Source organism: Nicotiana sylvestris, chromosome 2 (genome assembly GCF_000393655.2).
Source record: "Nicotiana sylvestris chromosome 2, ASM39365v2, whole genome shotgun sequence".
NCBI lineage: Eukaryota > Viridiplantae > Streptophyta > Magnoliopsida > Solanales > Solanaceae > Nicotiana > Nicotiana sylvestris.
Genome location: NC_091058.1, coordinates 88,684,598 through 88,702,830, shown reverse-complemented (window position 1 = coordinate 88,702,830; position 18,233 = coordinate 88,684,598). Strand labels below are relative to the sequence as shown.

General features: G+C 34.4%; 1 protein-coding gene across 1 annotated transcript; it reads left to right on the top strand.

Annotated features, from left to right (window-relative positions):
* Positions 1–10,169: 10,169 nt before the first annotated feature.
* On the top strand, positions 10,170–16,830 carry LOC104248660 (serine/threonine-protein kinase STY13-like). Its single transcript, XM_009804965.2, has 6 exons — positions 10,170–10,495; positions 13,167–13,299; positions 13,706–13,901; positions 15,842–15,963; positions 16,035–16,190; positions 16,284–16,830. Exons 1-6 carry the CDS (start codon positions 10,305–10,307, stop codon positions 16,590–16,592), a joined length of 1,107 nt encoding a protein of 368 aa, XP_009803267.1. The 5' UTR covers positions 10,170–10,304; the 3' UTR covers positions 16,593–16,830.
* Positions 16,831–18,233: the final 1,403 nt, after the last annotated feature.

Sequence of the window (18,233 nt, the reverse complement as noted above, 5' to 3'; positions counted from 1 at the left end):
GTTATATTTATATTATGCAATTGATTTGAATAGATTTGGGCCATTTGGAGTCGAGTACTCGTGGCAAGAGCGTGGTTTCGAGTTGATTTTTGAGTCAGTTCGAGGTAAAGGGCTTGTCTAACTTTGTGTGGGGGAACTCCCCTTAGGATTTGGTACTGTTGATATATGAAATGCCTTGTGCGTGAGGTGACGAGCGTGTACATGTGCTAATTGTTGAAAATCTTGTTTTCATTAAGTAACTATAACTGTGTTTTTCTTCCTTGTTGTACATTACTTGCAATTTAAACCTACTGTTAGATTAGGGAAGCATGTCTAAGTGACTTAATTGCTTTATTTGTTCAAACTGCTTTATTTGAATTTTGTGCAGCATGCTAGGTTAGAAATACCTGTTTTACCTTGGTAGGAAATTGGATTGAACTGAATAATCTTCGTGTTGCTGTTGTGTGTTTACTTTGGGACTACGGGACGGTATCCCGGGAGATCCCCCTATTTGTTTACTTTGGGACTACGGATTAGTATTCCAGTAGATCCCCCTGCACATTTATATTTGGGACTACGGGACAACACTTGGTAGATCCCCTGTACTGAATATTTACTTTGGGACTACGGATTGGTATTCCGGGAGTTTCCCCTGCATCTTTATGATTCGGACTACGGGATGGTATCCCAGGAGATCCTCTAGACATTTACATTTGGGACTACGGGACGGTATCCCGGGAGATACCTTGTTGCTATTTCTATGTACTGAGTTAGATTCCTTCTGTGTTTTTAATTGATATAGATTGTTAGCACTTATATTATATTGTTGTATTCTATACTGTTTACCTTGTTTATTTCATCTATAATCAGTAGGGCCTTGACTTCCCTCGTCACTACCCCACCGAGATTAGGTTTGGCACTTAATGAGTACCATTGTGGTGTACTCATGCCTTTTCTGCGCATGTTTTTCATGTGCAGATGGTTCTTCGGCTCAGCCCTACCATCCTTGAGGCAAGGCGATCCTTCAGAGACTTCGAGGTATATCTGTCGCGTCCGCAGACCGAGGAGTCCCTTTCCATTCTCTCTTGTAGTTACAGCCCTTCTGTATTTACTTTGTTTTAGACATTCTGGAGTTAGATCACTATGTAGTATCCTTAGCTAGTGATTTCATGAGATTCCGGGTTCAGGAAAGTTGTTCAGTTTTTGAGATCTTGTATTAGTATATGTCGAGCGGCATCTTAAACGCTTCTATATTTGTTTATCTTCAGTTTTTATTAGTTTTTCTGCATTTTGTTTTCTTTTTCCGCAATTGTTATGCTTACCTAGTCGTAGAGACTAGGTACCGTCACGACAGTTCATGAAGGGCGAACTTGGGTCGTGATATAGGCCGATATGTATGACCTTAATATAAACGGCTATTATATAAGCGGCCTATATTACTATGAATCAAAATGATATAATTAATATAGGTTATATGACTACAACCATATTAGTCAATGGACTTATATGGTTGCTATAGGCCGATAGGTATGACCTTAAATAATGAAATTATATAGACGGCTATTATATAAACTGTCAATCTTACTATGAATCACAACGATATAATTAGCATAGGTTATATGACTACAACCATATTAGTCAGTGAACTTATATGGTTGCATAGGCCGATATGTATGACCTTAATATAAATGGATATTATATAAATGGTTGATATTACTATGAATCACAACGATATAATTAGCATAGGTTATATGACTACAACCATATTAGTCAATGGACTTATATGGTTGCTATAGGCCTTTACGTATGACCTTAATGAATTAAATTATATAAATGGTCAATTACTATGAATCACAACGATATAATTAGCATAGGTTATATGACTACAACCATATTAGTGAATGGACTTATATGGTTGCTATAGGCCGATATGTATGACCTTAATGAATGAAATTATATAGACGGCTATTATACAAGCGTTCGATATTATTATAAATCACAACGATATAATTATTATAAGTTATATGACTACAACCATATTAGTCAATGGACTTATACGATTGAAATTGAATAGTTTCTAGGATGTATTTGTGTTGATTTATCCTTTTATTATTTTTTATTTTCATGTAAATTGCTTTCGTTCTGGTTGTTGTGCTTTATTTTGTTGAAGTATTATGTTATGAAATTTCAATCTTCATATTGATCTTCTTTACTATAATATTTGTTTTAATTATCATTCGAAAAAAAGCGAAATTGAATCATATTTGTCTTCTTTGCTATTTTTATTTCTTCCTAATGAAATCAATTTCAAAGTTTATTTTTTTTAAATCAATTCTTCTCTTGGATTCTTTTGGAATGGAAAAGACAAGATAACACCATTTATTTCATCTAACACTATTTATTTTAACTAACACCATTTATGTCAACTAACACCATTTATTTCCACCAACATCATTAATTTCGAGGTTAGAAGGGAAAATATCTGTCAAAATTGAACCAAAAAAGCAACTCAAATTTGAAATATTTTTTGACTGGTTTGGCCCCCTCATATATAGTCACATACTCAAGCCCTAAGCTATGAAAAACACACTCACCTACAAACCCTAAACTATGGATGTCTCTCCCCCTACCAAACGAGTTGTATCTTACTCTTCTACTAGCAATGATAATGAAGAAGAGAATCCTCCAACATTTGAAGTGGTTATGACTGATTCATAAATCAACTACGACGATTTGGTAAATTATTATGTCCTTTAAACTTTATTTCTTTGAATATTACAATACCTTCTTGAGTTAATCCTAACTGATTTTTTTTTTACATAAAATACTTTTGTTTCTTATAACTTAACTCCAAAAAATATATATATGTGTCAGTATTGTATATGTAGATTAACTTTCATATTTTTCGAAACTTAATAGTAATGTTTTTTTAAGTATATTCCAAAAATATCTACAAGCATCTTCCTCCAACAGTAGAAACTACGTTTCTTCACTATCATGGCCAAGAGTGGTATGTAAATATGAGCGTTGGTGATCGAAGAAGGTTCAAGGCAGGCTGGAAACTTTTTTTGCTTTGGACAATTATGCCAAGCGAGGTTTCATCGTTAAATTTACGTTGGTTGATGTCGCACCACAATATGTTGATTTCAATGTTGAATTGAATGGAGAAGGAACTTCTGATAATAATCCGGTTGAAATTGATTAGGATTTATTTTGTGTTTTTCTATCCTTTTACTATCTTTTATTTTTATGTATGTTGATTTAGTTATGGTTGTTGTGCTTTTTTATGTTTATGTATTAATGTTATGTAATTTCAATCTTCATATTGGTCTTCTTTACTATAATAAATTTTTAAAAAATATCATTCAAAAAAACCGAAATGGAATATTTAGTAAATGCTTCATAGGAAAGTAAAATAGGTTGGTATGTTATTAATGTATAGTAAAAGTAAATGCTATATAGGGAAGTTAAATGGATAGGTTTTGTATTCAAAGAGGAACGGTTACACTGATTTTACATTGAACTCTTGGAGTATTTGGTTGAAGGTAGGGGTTGAAGATAGGGTTAGAAATTGGTTGCAGTTGAATATTGAAATTTTCGGGGGAAAAAAACATTGAATGTAAGGGTTAAAGGTAGGGATACCAAGATAGGTGTTGAGGATAGGGTTTTAAGTTGAAAGTTGAAGGTAGGGTTTTAGCAAATGAATGTGAGTATTTTAGTTCTTAGTTTGAACTGATGTTAATATTCTCAAGTCTTTCACTTCTGTACTTGTTGCAACTTGCAACTAATCACATTTTGTTAGTCTAGTCCTCTAAATTAAAAGCAAGTAACAATAAAATAAAATATTTAACAATGACAATTATAATACCACACGTTTAAACTTATTACAAAACAAAGTCAATAAATTCAAAAAAATCTATCTCAAATCAAATCAAAAAAGTTTCAAACTTAAATCATCTCAAACTAAACTGTCAAGTCTTCTATTTCCCAGTTTGCTTCATTGTTTAGATCAGGTAAGCTACTCTCTGGTGGTACTGTTGCGTCATCTTGGTGTAATTAGCGTAAATAAGACTAATAAGCAATGTATTTTTCGGAAAAAATACAATAATAATTAATCAAATTTGTTATACTTTACCTCAATTCCTTCCGCTAGCCGAGGATTTCCACCACCTCTACCACCTCCATCACGGCCTCTACCACCACCTCTACCACCACTTCTACCACCACCTCTACCACTACCTTTATCCCTCATATTACCTCTAACTTCACTTCCAGCACCTATTTGTGAACTTCTAAAGTATAAATCAATTCGCCCTCTATATCTAATCAACCTTGGACGTCCACGAGAAGCTACGTATCTAGGATCTGTTATATTTCTTCCTTCACCCTCACCCTCACCCTCACCCTCAGCATCATGTATATCTTCCAATTCCTAATTTGGAACTATCATATCATCATCCTAATTCAAAAGGTCATGCTCCAATCTATTCAAATCATACTTAATATATCGCCTCATCACTTCAGTGTCCAATGCAATATCACAAACCAGTTCAAAATGCTTTAATAGTTCCATGTACATCATGTATTCAGAAGTCATACATGGGTAACCTCCTAGAAAGAAATGTTTTAAGTGCAGACGAACAACATTTTTTCTCTACCTTTTCAATATATACCTCAGTAACGTTTTTAATCCTCTTATGAGACGATACCTTAAGTGTATGGCAGCATAGAATACCTCTTGTTTCAAACCACTTGCAGCTGCAACTTAGATATTCGCCAATAGGTATATATTCAACCGTGAATACAAATAGATCTCTAGTGTTAAAACTCCGAAACAAATAATCTGCGATAATGTAATTCTCCACTCTAGCTGTTGCTTGATGGTCTTCGGGGTTGCTGATTTCATAATGGTACAGTTTTCATAATTCAAACACTTCACGAGTATAACATGTTTGAAGTTTTTCCTCCCATGCAAATTCAGATAAACATTTTGGTTCAAAGCTCCTTGACCTATATTCAGATTCCAATTCTTTCTCGAACTTAGCTCTTATGGATAACTCATATTGCTGAACAAATAGCTTCAAAGTGCTTTGGCGGGTGATGAATCCATCAAAGAAAGCATACATTCCTTCACTTCTTTGTATGGACAACATCCCAGCCCAAAAGTGGTCATTTAGGTATATAGGAACCTATTTTTCCTTCTCCAAATAAAGCTTATAAAACCAATCCCTTCCATCTAAGTTATATTTTGCAATATAATCAGTCCATCTTCTCTCAAACTCAGCAACGTTAATGCTATCAAGGAATAAAGCCTTAAATTCTGTCGTTGCAATCTTACCATTAAGAACTCCACTCAACTTCATAGGCAACTTTACGAATATATGCCATATACAATATCTATGTACGTATTTGGTATCAATGCATTGATGGCAGCCTTAATACTATCACATTGGTCAGTCATGATAGCTAATATACGAACATTGTTTAGAGCCCCAAGCCATGTAGAGAGCACCATTTTGTAATTTGTTATATCCTCACTAGACATAAGAGCACATCCCAAAAGTATGGACTGCCTATGCTGATTGACACCAACAAATGAAGCAAATGGCATATTGTATCGATTCACAAGATATGTGGTATCAAGGCATATTACATCATGGAACTCCTCATATGCAACCTTAGAGTGTAAATGAACACATACGACATTACGAAGTCGACCAAAACTATCCTCATCTACGGAGTTGTAAAATTCCCTATCTTTTTCATGTATGTCACTAAAGAACATAAGTAATGATTGTGCATCCCCTTATTGCAACTGAAGCTTTCTACTCTTCAAAATATAATTTTTACAGTCCTTTGGAGTACAAACCAGATTTTCGGGGCCACCAGCAAGTACCTCAGCGACTCTTATATCTTTTGAAGGTCTTAAGCCAGTAATATCTTTGGGAGTTCTCTTAAAAGACTTACTAAGTGATATGTGTCTAGCCATCAATCGCGATAGTGTTGGTTCCAATTGATGATTATGTCTTTTAACTACCTTTGAAACACGCCATGGACCATTCTCCTCCAAAATTTTATTTATTCTAGCACGACAGTTCCTCCTCTTGGTAACATGCTTATTCCTTGGTTTCCTAGACCTATCACAACCATATTGCACATACCTAACAATATCACCACCTTTTTTTGATATTCTTTTGATAATGCAAAACCCCGATAATTTTGCATGTTCTTTGTAAAAATCAAACATAACATCCTTATTACTGAACCGCGTCCCAGTAATTGAACCAATTACTGGATCTTCATCATTAAACTCATTAGACATTTCCTTGTCCGCTCCACCTTCTCCCCCTTCCTCTAAATAATGTTCGTCATTATCATCATCTTCTTCTTCATCAGCAGCATCAACAGCATCAACATCGTCAACATGATTTTCTCTATCATTGAAGTTGTCGTCTGAATCAATGACGATCGACTCATCTTCATTCATCAAACTGTCATCCGAATTCAACCCCAATGATATGTGCAATGCATTCCTTAGTTTCTCCGACCTAGTTTCTAGGTTGTTATTCAGGTTTAATGGCTCCAAACTAGTTTCTAGGTTAGCATTCATGTTTAGGTTAAGGGAAGGATGGTGAATTATGTGTTTAATGAAAGCTCTCTAAACATAAGTGTATGGTATGACAAGGCATACCGTATAAATGAAAAAACAATATTATGTATACATACTAGACTTTTGATCTTCCCATTCGTATAAATTGTATTTAAAAAAATGCGTAATAAGTATACATATACGAAGGCCTTTTATCTTCCAATGCATGAGAGAATGATGATTTATAAGATCAATATTTTGGGGTAATCAATATTTATTAACTAATTTTGGAGGAAAATATTTTGGAGGGAAAATTAGCCATTAAGCCAAATGTGAAATGAAGGGCTTTACTGGTATTTCACTAGTGTGGTCATTGTTGGGCCATGTTGAGTTTGGCCGAATAGTAGCTCTCTTAATAAAAATAGTAACTTCAACTCTCATACTGTTGGGCCCTGCTGGTATGGGCCACACCTACCTAATTTATTTGGGTAAATGAAATAAAAAGCCTAAGAAAAGGAAAGAAAGTCTACAACTGAAATTTGAGATGACAGTATTCTTAAAAGGAATTTTTACATTCTTATGCCACATAGGAAACCTTATTACCCTCAATATTTAAAGTTTGACTTAATTACACTTAGTATACCAAATTACCAATTCTATACCATAATTAATTAAGGGTATAATTAATTGTACATTTTTTACTCCTTAATTAAAGGAATCTGCATGTTTCTCTCTCCTAACCCCTCAGTCCCACCCACGTTTTACTCATACCCACGTTCTTTTTACCATTTCCCATATTCTGAAACCAAATTCTCCCTCTAAATTCACAGAAAATTGAAGAAATCCTTCAACAAAGTTGGTTCCCCATTTTACTCTAGTTGAAGTTCATCAATGAAGAACAACAAAGTTCATCAAAATTGAAGTCAAATCTTCAAAGTTCATACACACATTTACCTTCAGCTTCAAATTTTCTCAATGAAGAAGAACAAACCTTCAAAGAGACAAGAGAGCAGTAATTCCACCATTGACAGCCATTAAAAAGCTTTGAAGCTTTGAATTCAAATTTGGATTTTCAAAAATTATTGTTTGGTTTGATTGGGTGTTGTTGTAAAAAATTGGGAATATGTTTAGGAGTTTATATCTCAATTTTGAGGGGTTTTGGTGAAGATTTAGACTTGGTTTTGGCTGAATTTTAGATTGAAACTCGAAGAAGAAGAATTGCAGCAATTGTAGAAAAATTATAGATAAATTATAGAAAAATTGTAGATAAATTGTAGGCTGTTTTTTGCAGAAGTTTTAGTCGTTTTTGATTTGTAAAAACAGAAAACAAAGTATCTACAATCAGAATACAAATAATCTATAATTTTTCTATAAAATATCTACAAACTGGGTACATTGAATTTTAATATCCCAATTCTCATTCAATTGTAGCTTAATTGGTATTTTCGACATAATTGCATTTTTTGCAGAAGATTTTGTAGGAGTTTTAGTCGTTTTGGATTTGTGAAAACAGAAAATAATGCATCTACAATCAGAATACAAATAATCTACAATTTATCTACAAAATATCTACAAACTGGGTACATTGAATTTTAATATCCCAATTCCCATTCGATTGTAGCATAATTGACATTTTCGACGTAATTGCGTTTTTTGCAGAAGATTTGTAGAAGTTTTAGTCATTTTTTATTTGTGAAAACGGTAAACAAAGCATCTACAATCAGAATACAAATAATCTACAATTTATCTACAAAATATCTACAAACTGGGTACATTGAATTTTTATATCCTAATTCCCATCCAATTGTATAATAATTGTGATTTTTGACATAATTGCATTTTTTCAGAAGATTTGTAGGAGTTTTAACCATTTTTTATTTGTGAAAACAGAAAATAAAGCATCTACAATTAGAATACAAATAATCTACAATTTATCTACAATTTCTGCAATATGTCTTCTTCTTCTTCTTCTTCTTCTTCTTCGTCTTCTTCTTCTTCTTCGAGTTTCAATCTGAAATTCAGTCAAAACCAAGTCTAATCTTCACCAAAACCCCTCAAAATTGAGATATAAACTCCAAACCATATTCCCGATTATTTTCAACAACACCCAATCCAAACAAATAATGATTTTTGAAAACCCAAATTTGAATTCAAAGCTTTCAAGCCTTTTAATGGCTATTAATGGTGGAAATATCTGGAAGAATATTTACTTCCATAATTGTAGCGCGCCTAAATAGGAATATCTTGAAGAATATGATTTGATCTGATTTACGCCAAATCTTTTTAGAATATTCTGTTCCTCAATTTTAGCTCGACAAATTAGAAATATTCAGCTACTATTAATTAGTATTTAATGATTGGTATAATAACTGTAGAAAAAATGTAAATAGAACGGATAAATTAGAAACTATGCACATTTTTGATAATAAGGTTTCATATATTGTATAGGAAAGAAAAAATCTCTTTCTTAAAATTACTTGAAATGAGTGATTTTCACATTGAAATTATAAAAAACACTCATTACCATGTTAAAAATTTATTAAGTACTCACAACAAAATAGATAGAGTGAAAACTCAAAAAAGGAGTTGTAATGTGAATTCTCAATGATCAATAAATGAAACTATGATTGTTTTTACACGTCAAGTTCTTATCATCTTTGAAAATCATGGTAATGAGTTGTAATGAAACGTTATGACTTGTTAGAGCTTCTTCCTTTTACCTCTAAATAAATTCTTCCTATTTTCTCATCTTCCTTTGTCCACTTTTAAGAAAGGAATAATGCCTTGTGGTAGAAGAGAAGGGGAGATATACATTTGGATTAAATCCCACGACATGACTTCTCCTTTTTCTTAACTAATACTAATATATTTTGGATGCATACTTGCGCGCTACAACTTCAATCATAAGTATTACGCATTTGAATTCACAATGTCTATATCGTGATTATTTAGTTGATATTTTCTCTTTCAAAATTAACTGAAAAAAGAAGATAAACAATGTATTGGCATTCAAATTAGACTTTGATAAAATAAATTAATTGTCCAATCCCAAAAGTTAACTTATGACATGAGAATTAATTAAGAGTCCAAGACTATATAAATAGTCCAAGTATGTTCTACCAAAGAGGGACTCAACAAACACTTCAGCTTATAGTGCAAATAATTTTGACATTTTCAATTTCAAGTGATCTATAAGTCACAAGTTGGAATAGTGAAAACAACCACTAAGGCTTACGTTAGAGTAGACTTCTATATTACACTCCTTAAAGTGCGGTCCTTTTTCAGAAACTACATGAATACAAAATATTTTGTGCATCCAGCCCTCTAGATCAATCTAATTTGAACTAAAATTCGGATGAAAAGGAACTCTACAACTATGTACGTGGCGTCCATGCAGGTCGCGAGCACCGTTTCTACCCCAAGACGTAACGCAGCGGATTACAACCACTTTTTTTGTTGTTTTATTATTACCTTTTATGTCCAACGTTAGTACAACAGAATAAATACACAAGGATTACCCAAAATAAATAAATTACTAAATATAAGAGATTTTTCCCTCTTATTCCTATCGCTGTAACTCTTTTCAAATGCCACCCCACCCCTGATACTCCGCACTCCTAGTAGTCCTAGTCCTACACTCCACATTCACAGGGTTCTCATACGTACACATAGACACACACTTCTTCTTTTTTTCTCTTTATCTGTGCTGTAATGCAACAGCTGCTGCTTAACAGCTATGGTGGATACAAAAGATTTTCTCAATCTTGAACCTTCTCTCTCTAACCCATTTGGGAAATTTTCTGACATTGATGATTTTTGTGCTCAAAATGTTGTCCACATTGACAAGAAGCTACTCATCGATCTACACCAGCTTTCTATTGGTCCTTTGCTCAGTGAAGGTCCCTATTCACTCGTTTATGAAGGATTGTGAGTTTCCTTTGAATTGTTTTCTATTTCTTCATAGCCCCATTTTCCTTTTTCTTGGTTTACGTTTCTTGGAACTAATTGCATTTCTGTTAAAGATTGCATTTTGGAGTTTTCTTGATTTCTGGGATGTCGGTCTGTCATTTTGTTCGGTGGAGTGGAAACCCCTTCTTCCGTTTTAGAGACTAAAAATTTGCGTCATTGTTTGTTGGAGTATTTGTTATTACAAAGAACAAAAATTCATATCGACCCGTGTAGTTCTGGGTCATTGCGTGGCACTGGGCGTGGCTTTGGTGCAATTTATCTAAGAATTCACTTACTATCAGAATAAGGAGAGATATTTCTATCTTTGGGATAAGAGAATTTTACTTTTGCTTTGCGGTGTTCAAACTGAAGGGAGTCTTGGCGTAACTAGTAAAGTTGTTACTATGTAACCAAGAGGTCACGGGTTCGAGCCGTGAAAATAGCCTCTTGGAGAAATGTGGCGAAATGCAGGGTAAGGCTGCGTATAATAGACCCTTGTAGTCCGGCCCATCTCCGGACCCCATGCATAGCCGGTCTGCCCTTTTTTAATGGTGTTCAAATTACCAGCATTTTACTTTTACATCAAAATTGGAATGTATGCAATCAGAAAGAATTGCCTAGTACTTTTGGGAGTGATTGAGTCACTAGTTCCTCATATATAATATTGACTCTAGTTATATAGTAATATGTGAAAGATAAAATTGTTGAAAACGCCAACAGTAGCTGAAGCATCCCTTCTTTCAAAGAGAGGAGCATCTGTCAATCACATTTCTTTTGATAGGCAAAGGTGAATTCAAAGTTAAGAAGCCGGAATTCTAAAGAAAGAGAAAGGGAAAGCACTTTATCTAGATTAAGCTTACTCACTTCCAAAGTTCCAACTTCCAACTGTGCATCGATTAGGTTGTCGGTGGTCAAAAGCAGAAAAGAGGTTTTAGCTAACCTCACATTTCTTGGATCTTTCTGTAGTCCCGTGTTATAGTATTTTTCAGTTAGAAAAGTTATAACGAGCTTATGGTTCTCGAGGCTCCGCTAAAACATTCAATGTGACTCAATTGAAGACTAGGAAGGAGCAAAAAGTCTACTTAATTAGTGTACAAATCTGTGTTCAGCGCGTGTTTACAATTTGCTGACCTGCTATCACTTCTAATGACTACCGAAGATGGTCTGACCAATTCATTTGGCATTGAGTTCAGTTCTAAATCTTATCTTTTTTCCTTAATTGTCCTAGTCTATCATCGGGAGGCCAGAGGGAGTGAGCTTTGTTGAGATATAGTTTCTGTGTTACCTTATTGACTAAAAGGACTAACTTTTGTCTAAGTGAGGATTGAGGAAATAGGTCCAATGCTCTTATTGAGCTTAGACGTTAATTGAATTTTCAACCTAAATCTGACATAGTCTATTTAAGGACATTGTAGGGAACAAGAGCAAGGGTTTTTGAGGTATTAGAAGTAGGAGGTAAGCAATAAATTGGTGAAGCAATGCTAGTTGCTTCGTATCGCAATATTATCAATTTTGGAGAAGGTTGAAAAATCAGAAAACTAAAACAACAAAGTGCATTCTCTTTGCAATGAAGTAGTGAACATATTTAGTTCACATAATAAGGTGGAAATTGTATGTTAGAAAACATTTCCCGCTTCCGTTGCTAGCGGAAGATGGGTCTCTTTCTCTACCTACATGTCATTCAGGAGCAAAATAGTGAAAAAGATGATTTTTTTTTCTGGAACTTTGATCCTTTCATTAACTCATCTTTCTATCCTTGTGCGAGGTAGACACACTAACAACTATAGTTAGGAGTAAGATTATAAATGTAAAGAAATTAAATGCATTCGAGTAAACTGTCCATAGTGTGGATATCTCGCTGGTAATAAGATTTCTTAATGCCAACTTTATTCCTCACTCACATATAGTAATTTTAATACCAATGGTTAAAGAATTTATAAGATAACTTTTTTCAGATTTTCTTAAATACATTTTTGAGAATAGCAAATGGTTTCATATCCTACTTATAACATTGTCAGTTATGATGAAGTTATATAAGGGCCCATTTGGACCGAGAGATTTGGCCCAATATATTTCACATCTATTATCCCGAATCTTTTGTGTCCATTTAAAATACAAACCCCATTATGGTTTATATGAGTTGTTGTGACTTCATTTCAAATGAAACTAGAGAATGTGTAATTTTGGAGTATAGAGACTTGAGTTCCACTTCAATTCTAAATGTCTTCATTGAAGTGTCCCTAAGTGTATTTCAACCATTATCTGTAGTTTCACCTTGCATAACCATTGAAAACTTAGTTTCCTGCTCCCTTCATTGGTTCATTGATACGAACGTGAAGATAACCAGATTTATGTTGTAGTAGATGTGCTTAGAATAATATCTCATAGTCGGTCGAGTCATTATTGATAATAACTGGTTTGTCCCATCTCAGAAGAATTTAATTTTGAGAGGATCTACTGTAGTTCTATATGGTATATACCCAAAACATCTATCTAAGATCTTCTAAATTTACCATTACCCCTCATTCACGTTAGTTAACACAACTTTCTGGTTACTATCATTTGCACTCCCAAAACGTGATCCTGCGTTTCAGTTCTTTTTATTCAGAGTCCTGCTTTTCTAAAGCACCTTTTGTAATACTTGTTCCAGATATAAATCCATGCCTGTTGCAATAAAAGTAATACAGCCAGACAGATCCGCAAATGTGAGTCCCGAGCGGAAAGAAAAATTTCAGAGGGAGGTCCTTTTGCTATCTAAAGTGAAGCATGACAACATTGTGAAGGTATGTGGCGTTCAATAAAAAATAGTACTACTGGTTAAATTTCATTCACTTTGTCCACCTTGCTTTTGCTGCCATCACTTTACAACTTAATAGACCCAAAATCAGGCAATGATTGGTGTACTGGCTTTAAAGTCCAATATAGAAAGAGAATAAAAGCTATAGCTATGGGGACTATGTATTCATACTTTGGTAATAACATCAGATATTTGGTGCTACCCTGTAAATTTTTTATATAAGAGGTCCTGTTATATTTCTTAGGAGTACTATATTTAGACATTAAGAGAAAAGAAGTCCAGTCTCTCATGTCACATTATTGTTCTGAGTCTGCCTTGAAAAGCATCCTTCTGTATGATGATTGATTCTCTTTTTATTGGTTGCTAATATGTCCTGTAAATTGTTGAAACAGTTTATTGGTGCATCCATGGAACCAGCATTGATGTTAGTTACAGAGCTAATGAGCGGTGGAACCCTTCAGAAGTACTTATGGAGCATCCGACCACATTCTCCAGATCTGAAACTTTCTCTAAGTTTTGCGTTGGGAATCTCTCGAGCAATGGAGTATTTGCATGCAATTGGCATTATTCACCGCGATTTGAAGCCAAGTAATTCTCTACCTATCTCGTAGTTCGCTATTGCACTTTCAAGTTTTAGGTTTAGGTGGCTACAGAGTATGCAGTGTTATCACACACTGATCAGGATTACTACTTGCTTGAGTTGCATGACTTTTAAGTTTTTAATGAGTTTGTATGAACATAAGAAAACAACTCCATTTCAAAGCCAGACCTGCTGGAATAGTCTATATGAATCCTTATATCCATTTTGCTCCGTTTGGGAGGAGGTTTTCATTCAACTACTTGATAATTTGTTTCCAGGACAACTTAGGGATTCTTAAAAACTAGGAATTCCACCCATCTCAACGTCATGTCAAATACGGACTTATTGCAAGTGTTCCTACAACGATTAACCTTAATTCCGACTAGCTGGTATCACCTATACAAATATTTTACTTCTATCGTTTTCTATCCTTCGCCAAGTCCGAATGGGTTCCAAGAAATTCTAGGTGTTATCAGACAACTTTCTTTGTTGATATTTGGTCTATCTCGTCCTCTGAATGAAACCGTCTCGCGCGGCCTTCTCTTTTTTCATCTATACATGCTACTTGCACCTTCTGGTGAATGTGATATATTTAATCTTGTATGACTGTACATCCTTCCTAACATCTGCATTTCTATGACATTCATTTTTTGTGGAATGGCCTAATATCCACTCCGATGCAGCATTATTGGTCTTATAACTATTCAATGGGCTTGCTTTGTATTTTGTAGGTCATATCATCTAACACTCTTGTAGCGCTTCTCCACATTAACCATGCTATTTTGATTCTATGTAATGTTTTCATCTGTTATACTGTTGTATTGAAATACTAAGCCTAAAAATATGGATTGTCTGCATAGACATCACAGTCTTATCTAATCTCATCTCAAATATGCTAGCTAAACATATGGTCGATATATTCTGTATTATTTCTACTTATCTTTAAATCTTTACGCCCTAGATTGCTTCTCCGTAGTTCAAACTTTTGGTTGACACCATCAGTAGTTTTGTCAGTTTACACAGTATTGTCTACAAATAGCATGCACCAAGCCACACCCTATCTTGTATATTTTTAGTTGACTCATTTATAATTATGTACATAAATATGGCCTAAAGGTGGATCACTGGTGTAAACCTACTATTACAGGAAACTTCTTAGTATCTCTTCTCACTATTCTCACACTTGTGAATGGCTTTTTTCATACATATCCTGTATGGTATTTATATATGTTATAGGGCTCCTTTTTTCTCCAGTATACACCAAAGGACTTCTCTTGGCACTCTCTCATATGTTTCTCTAGGTCAATTAATATCACGTGGGGATCTTGCTTCCACTCCAATAAATCTCCATAAGCTTTCTAGTGAAAATATAGCCTTTATTGTAGATCTGTCTGGCACAAATCCAATTGGTTTCCAGTCACTTTGTAATGGACCTAAATTGATGCAGTATTATTCTTTCCCAAGATTTCATTGTATGTACCATAAGTTCAATACCGTGATAGTTTGACAGCCTTTATTGTCAGATTAACGATTAGACATGCTCATCATCTAATCATGAAATAAAGAATATTCTATTGCACGTGCATAGTGAAAATATTAGAACTCCATTAGTTGGCTAATTGTCTTACTCACAGTAAAAGTCCCTGTATCTGTTTGGCTCCTTCTCCATAAAAATTTTGGCTTCCAAGCCCTCTTCCATGGCGCACAGGAATTGGCGCCCTTGTTTGATATCTTTTATCAAAATTTTCAACTTGGTTCTGATTTAGTACAACTAGGCAAATTGATGAGAAATAATAGAGAAGTGCTTATGTGGCAGCCGTAAGAAAGAGTGGATAGGAGGAGGGAAGAAAGCATAATTTCTGAAAAGGAATATCAGACTATTAAGATAGGTCAAACTGGAATTTCATTGTTTGATCCTATTACTCATTGCCATTTGCCGCATTTGCAGGTAACTTGCTCCTCACAGAAGACAAGACAAAAGTTAAACTAGCTGACTTTGGGTTAGCTAGGGAGGAGGCGGACTCTGAAATGACAACAGAAGCTGGTACATACCGCTGGATGGCTCCGGAGGTATTACATTGGACGAAAACGTTTACACCCTGCTTAATAATAGCATATGCCTTACCCTTTACAAATGCCAGATGTTCAGCATTGACCCGATCAAGATTGGAGTGAAGAAACACTACAATCATAAAGTGGATGTCTACAGTTTCTCAATGGTTCTGTGGGAGCTTCTCACCAACAGCACTCCGTTTAAGGGAAGAAGCAACATTATGGTGGCATATGCTACAGCTACGGTATGTGTTTTCTACTGATAATAGTTTACTCGTCTTGACAACTTTTCAGTGATTTGTAAATATGATATTCTCATTTCCTTTAATAAATTCCAGAAATTGCGTCCTAGCATGGATAACATTCCGAGGGAGATAGAACCCCTTCTTAGCTCTTGCTGGGCAGAGGATCCAGCAGACCGACCAGAATTTGAGCAAATATCAGATTTCATCGCAAACATTCTTCGTGATATGTGCACCTCAGAGACAACTTCTCTGAATTTGTTTGAGATGGAGAATCCGACAAGTAAAGAGTTGGCCAATTCTCCTGGCACAAATTATTTGATGGACAGGGATGCAGAAACTAGCAAGAAAAAAACAAGGAGTTCATGTTGTTGCTTCATGACTGCCTATGATGACTCTCTCTGATAGGTAGAGTGACTTTTTCTTAGGATATATGATTAGGTGTAAATAATTGATTGACTTCCCGTCTTTTTTCGCCAATTTTATGATATATAGAACAGACTTCAAAACCTCACATTGTTCTCCAAATACACCATCATTGTAGACATTGTACAGAAAGCAAATAGAATGTTTAGAATAGAACAGAAATATGAAAGGAGCATGACTCAGGTCAAAGTTCACCAATCCACCATCTTTTGGTACAGATTTCCTTTGCATTTCTGCAATTCTATAATCCAGATATAGACATGTGTCAAGCAGGGGTGAAGCTATACTCTAGTAAGTGTGGTCTATTGACCAGCCTTCATTAGAAAATTATACTGCGTATATAGGTATAATATTAGGTTTAAAGGTAAATAACATGTATTGAAATACCCTTGGGAAAATTCTTGGCTTCGTTATGGTGACAAGTAATGTATAATGTGTTGTGCCAAGTCAAATTTAAGGTCAACAAATGATGTCAAGTGACTGCGTTTGCCAAATCAGTTTCAAGGTTAAATTCTTTAAGTGACGTGACACGCCAAGTCAATTTAATTTTTTGCACGAAAGTCTTCAAGCTGTTAAATTTCAGACCAAATATAACTGACTTTTGCCGGATGAAATTACAAATTGGCGAAGCAAGCTTTGTTTCAGAAACATTGGCAAATGTAGCACGTATATATATGAAAATAAAATAGCAACCATTCCCTTTCCCTGCCCCACTCCACTACGCAACAATTTTCCGATATTCTAGCGGGATTTTTACCTAGCTATACTATAATAGAAACCTATTTATTATCTTTATTTAGGTTCCTTATTAATTATTTTATATACCTATATTTACTAGTTTTATACAAAACGATAAAAGGAGGAAATGAAACATATCTTAAATACTGGGTATCATTTACACATAATCCCCCTACATTTAAGATACTCTTCGTTTTTCAAAGGATTACAAAACATCATCTATCTTTGTACTTACCCACCGTAAGAAACCCACTGATATCCAAAATCATCACCTCTCTTTCATACAAATCAACCAATATCTCTCTCTCTCCCTTGTACAAATCAAACTATTATCTCTCTAAAATTGTAGCATCATATATTTCTCTGAATCAATTCCACCAACAACCATTAAAAAGCTTCAACTATTGACAAATCCATCAACATTATCTCTGAAATTGTAGGTGGAGGGATCTGCCATTGACATACCATTAAAAAGTTTCGAAGCTTTGAATTAGATATTCAGATTTTACGAATTTGTAATTTTTTTGGATTGGGTGTTCTTGAAAACGATTGAAAATATCCTTTACGGTTTATATCTCAATTTTAAGGGAGATTCATTAAGTTTAAAGTTGGTTTTAGATTGACTTTCTGATTGAAACTCGAGGAAGAAGAAGTTTCGGAATTGTATTATGATTGTATGATAAATGTATCATAATTGTATCTGAGTTGTATTTAATACATCAATACCTAAGACAATTCTGATACAATACTAATACTATTAAAATATAACATTGTATCATAATTTAAGTTTAGAGTTGGTTCTAGGTGGATGTTTTTAATTGAAACTTGAAAAATATGAAGATCAAAGTTGTATCATAATCTAGAATTGTATCATAATTGTAT

Excerpts from the sequence above, each read along its gene's own strand:
- LOC104248660 (XM_009804965.2), top strand. The coding sequence starts at position 10,305 with ATGGTGGATACAAAAGATTTTCTCAATCTTGAACCTTCTCTCTCTAAC. Across the intron at positions 13,902-15,841 it reads TCACCGCGATTTGAAGCCAA|GTAACTTGCTCCTCACAGAA; the intron begins GTAATTCTCTAC and ends CCGCATTTGCAG. Across the intron at positions 15,964-16,034 it reads ACCGCTGGATGGCTCCGGAG|ATGTTCAGCATTGACCCGAT; the intron begins GTATTACATTGG and ends TACAAATGCCAG.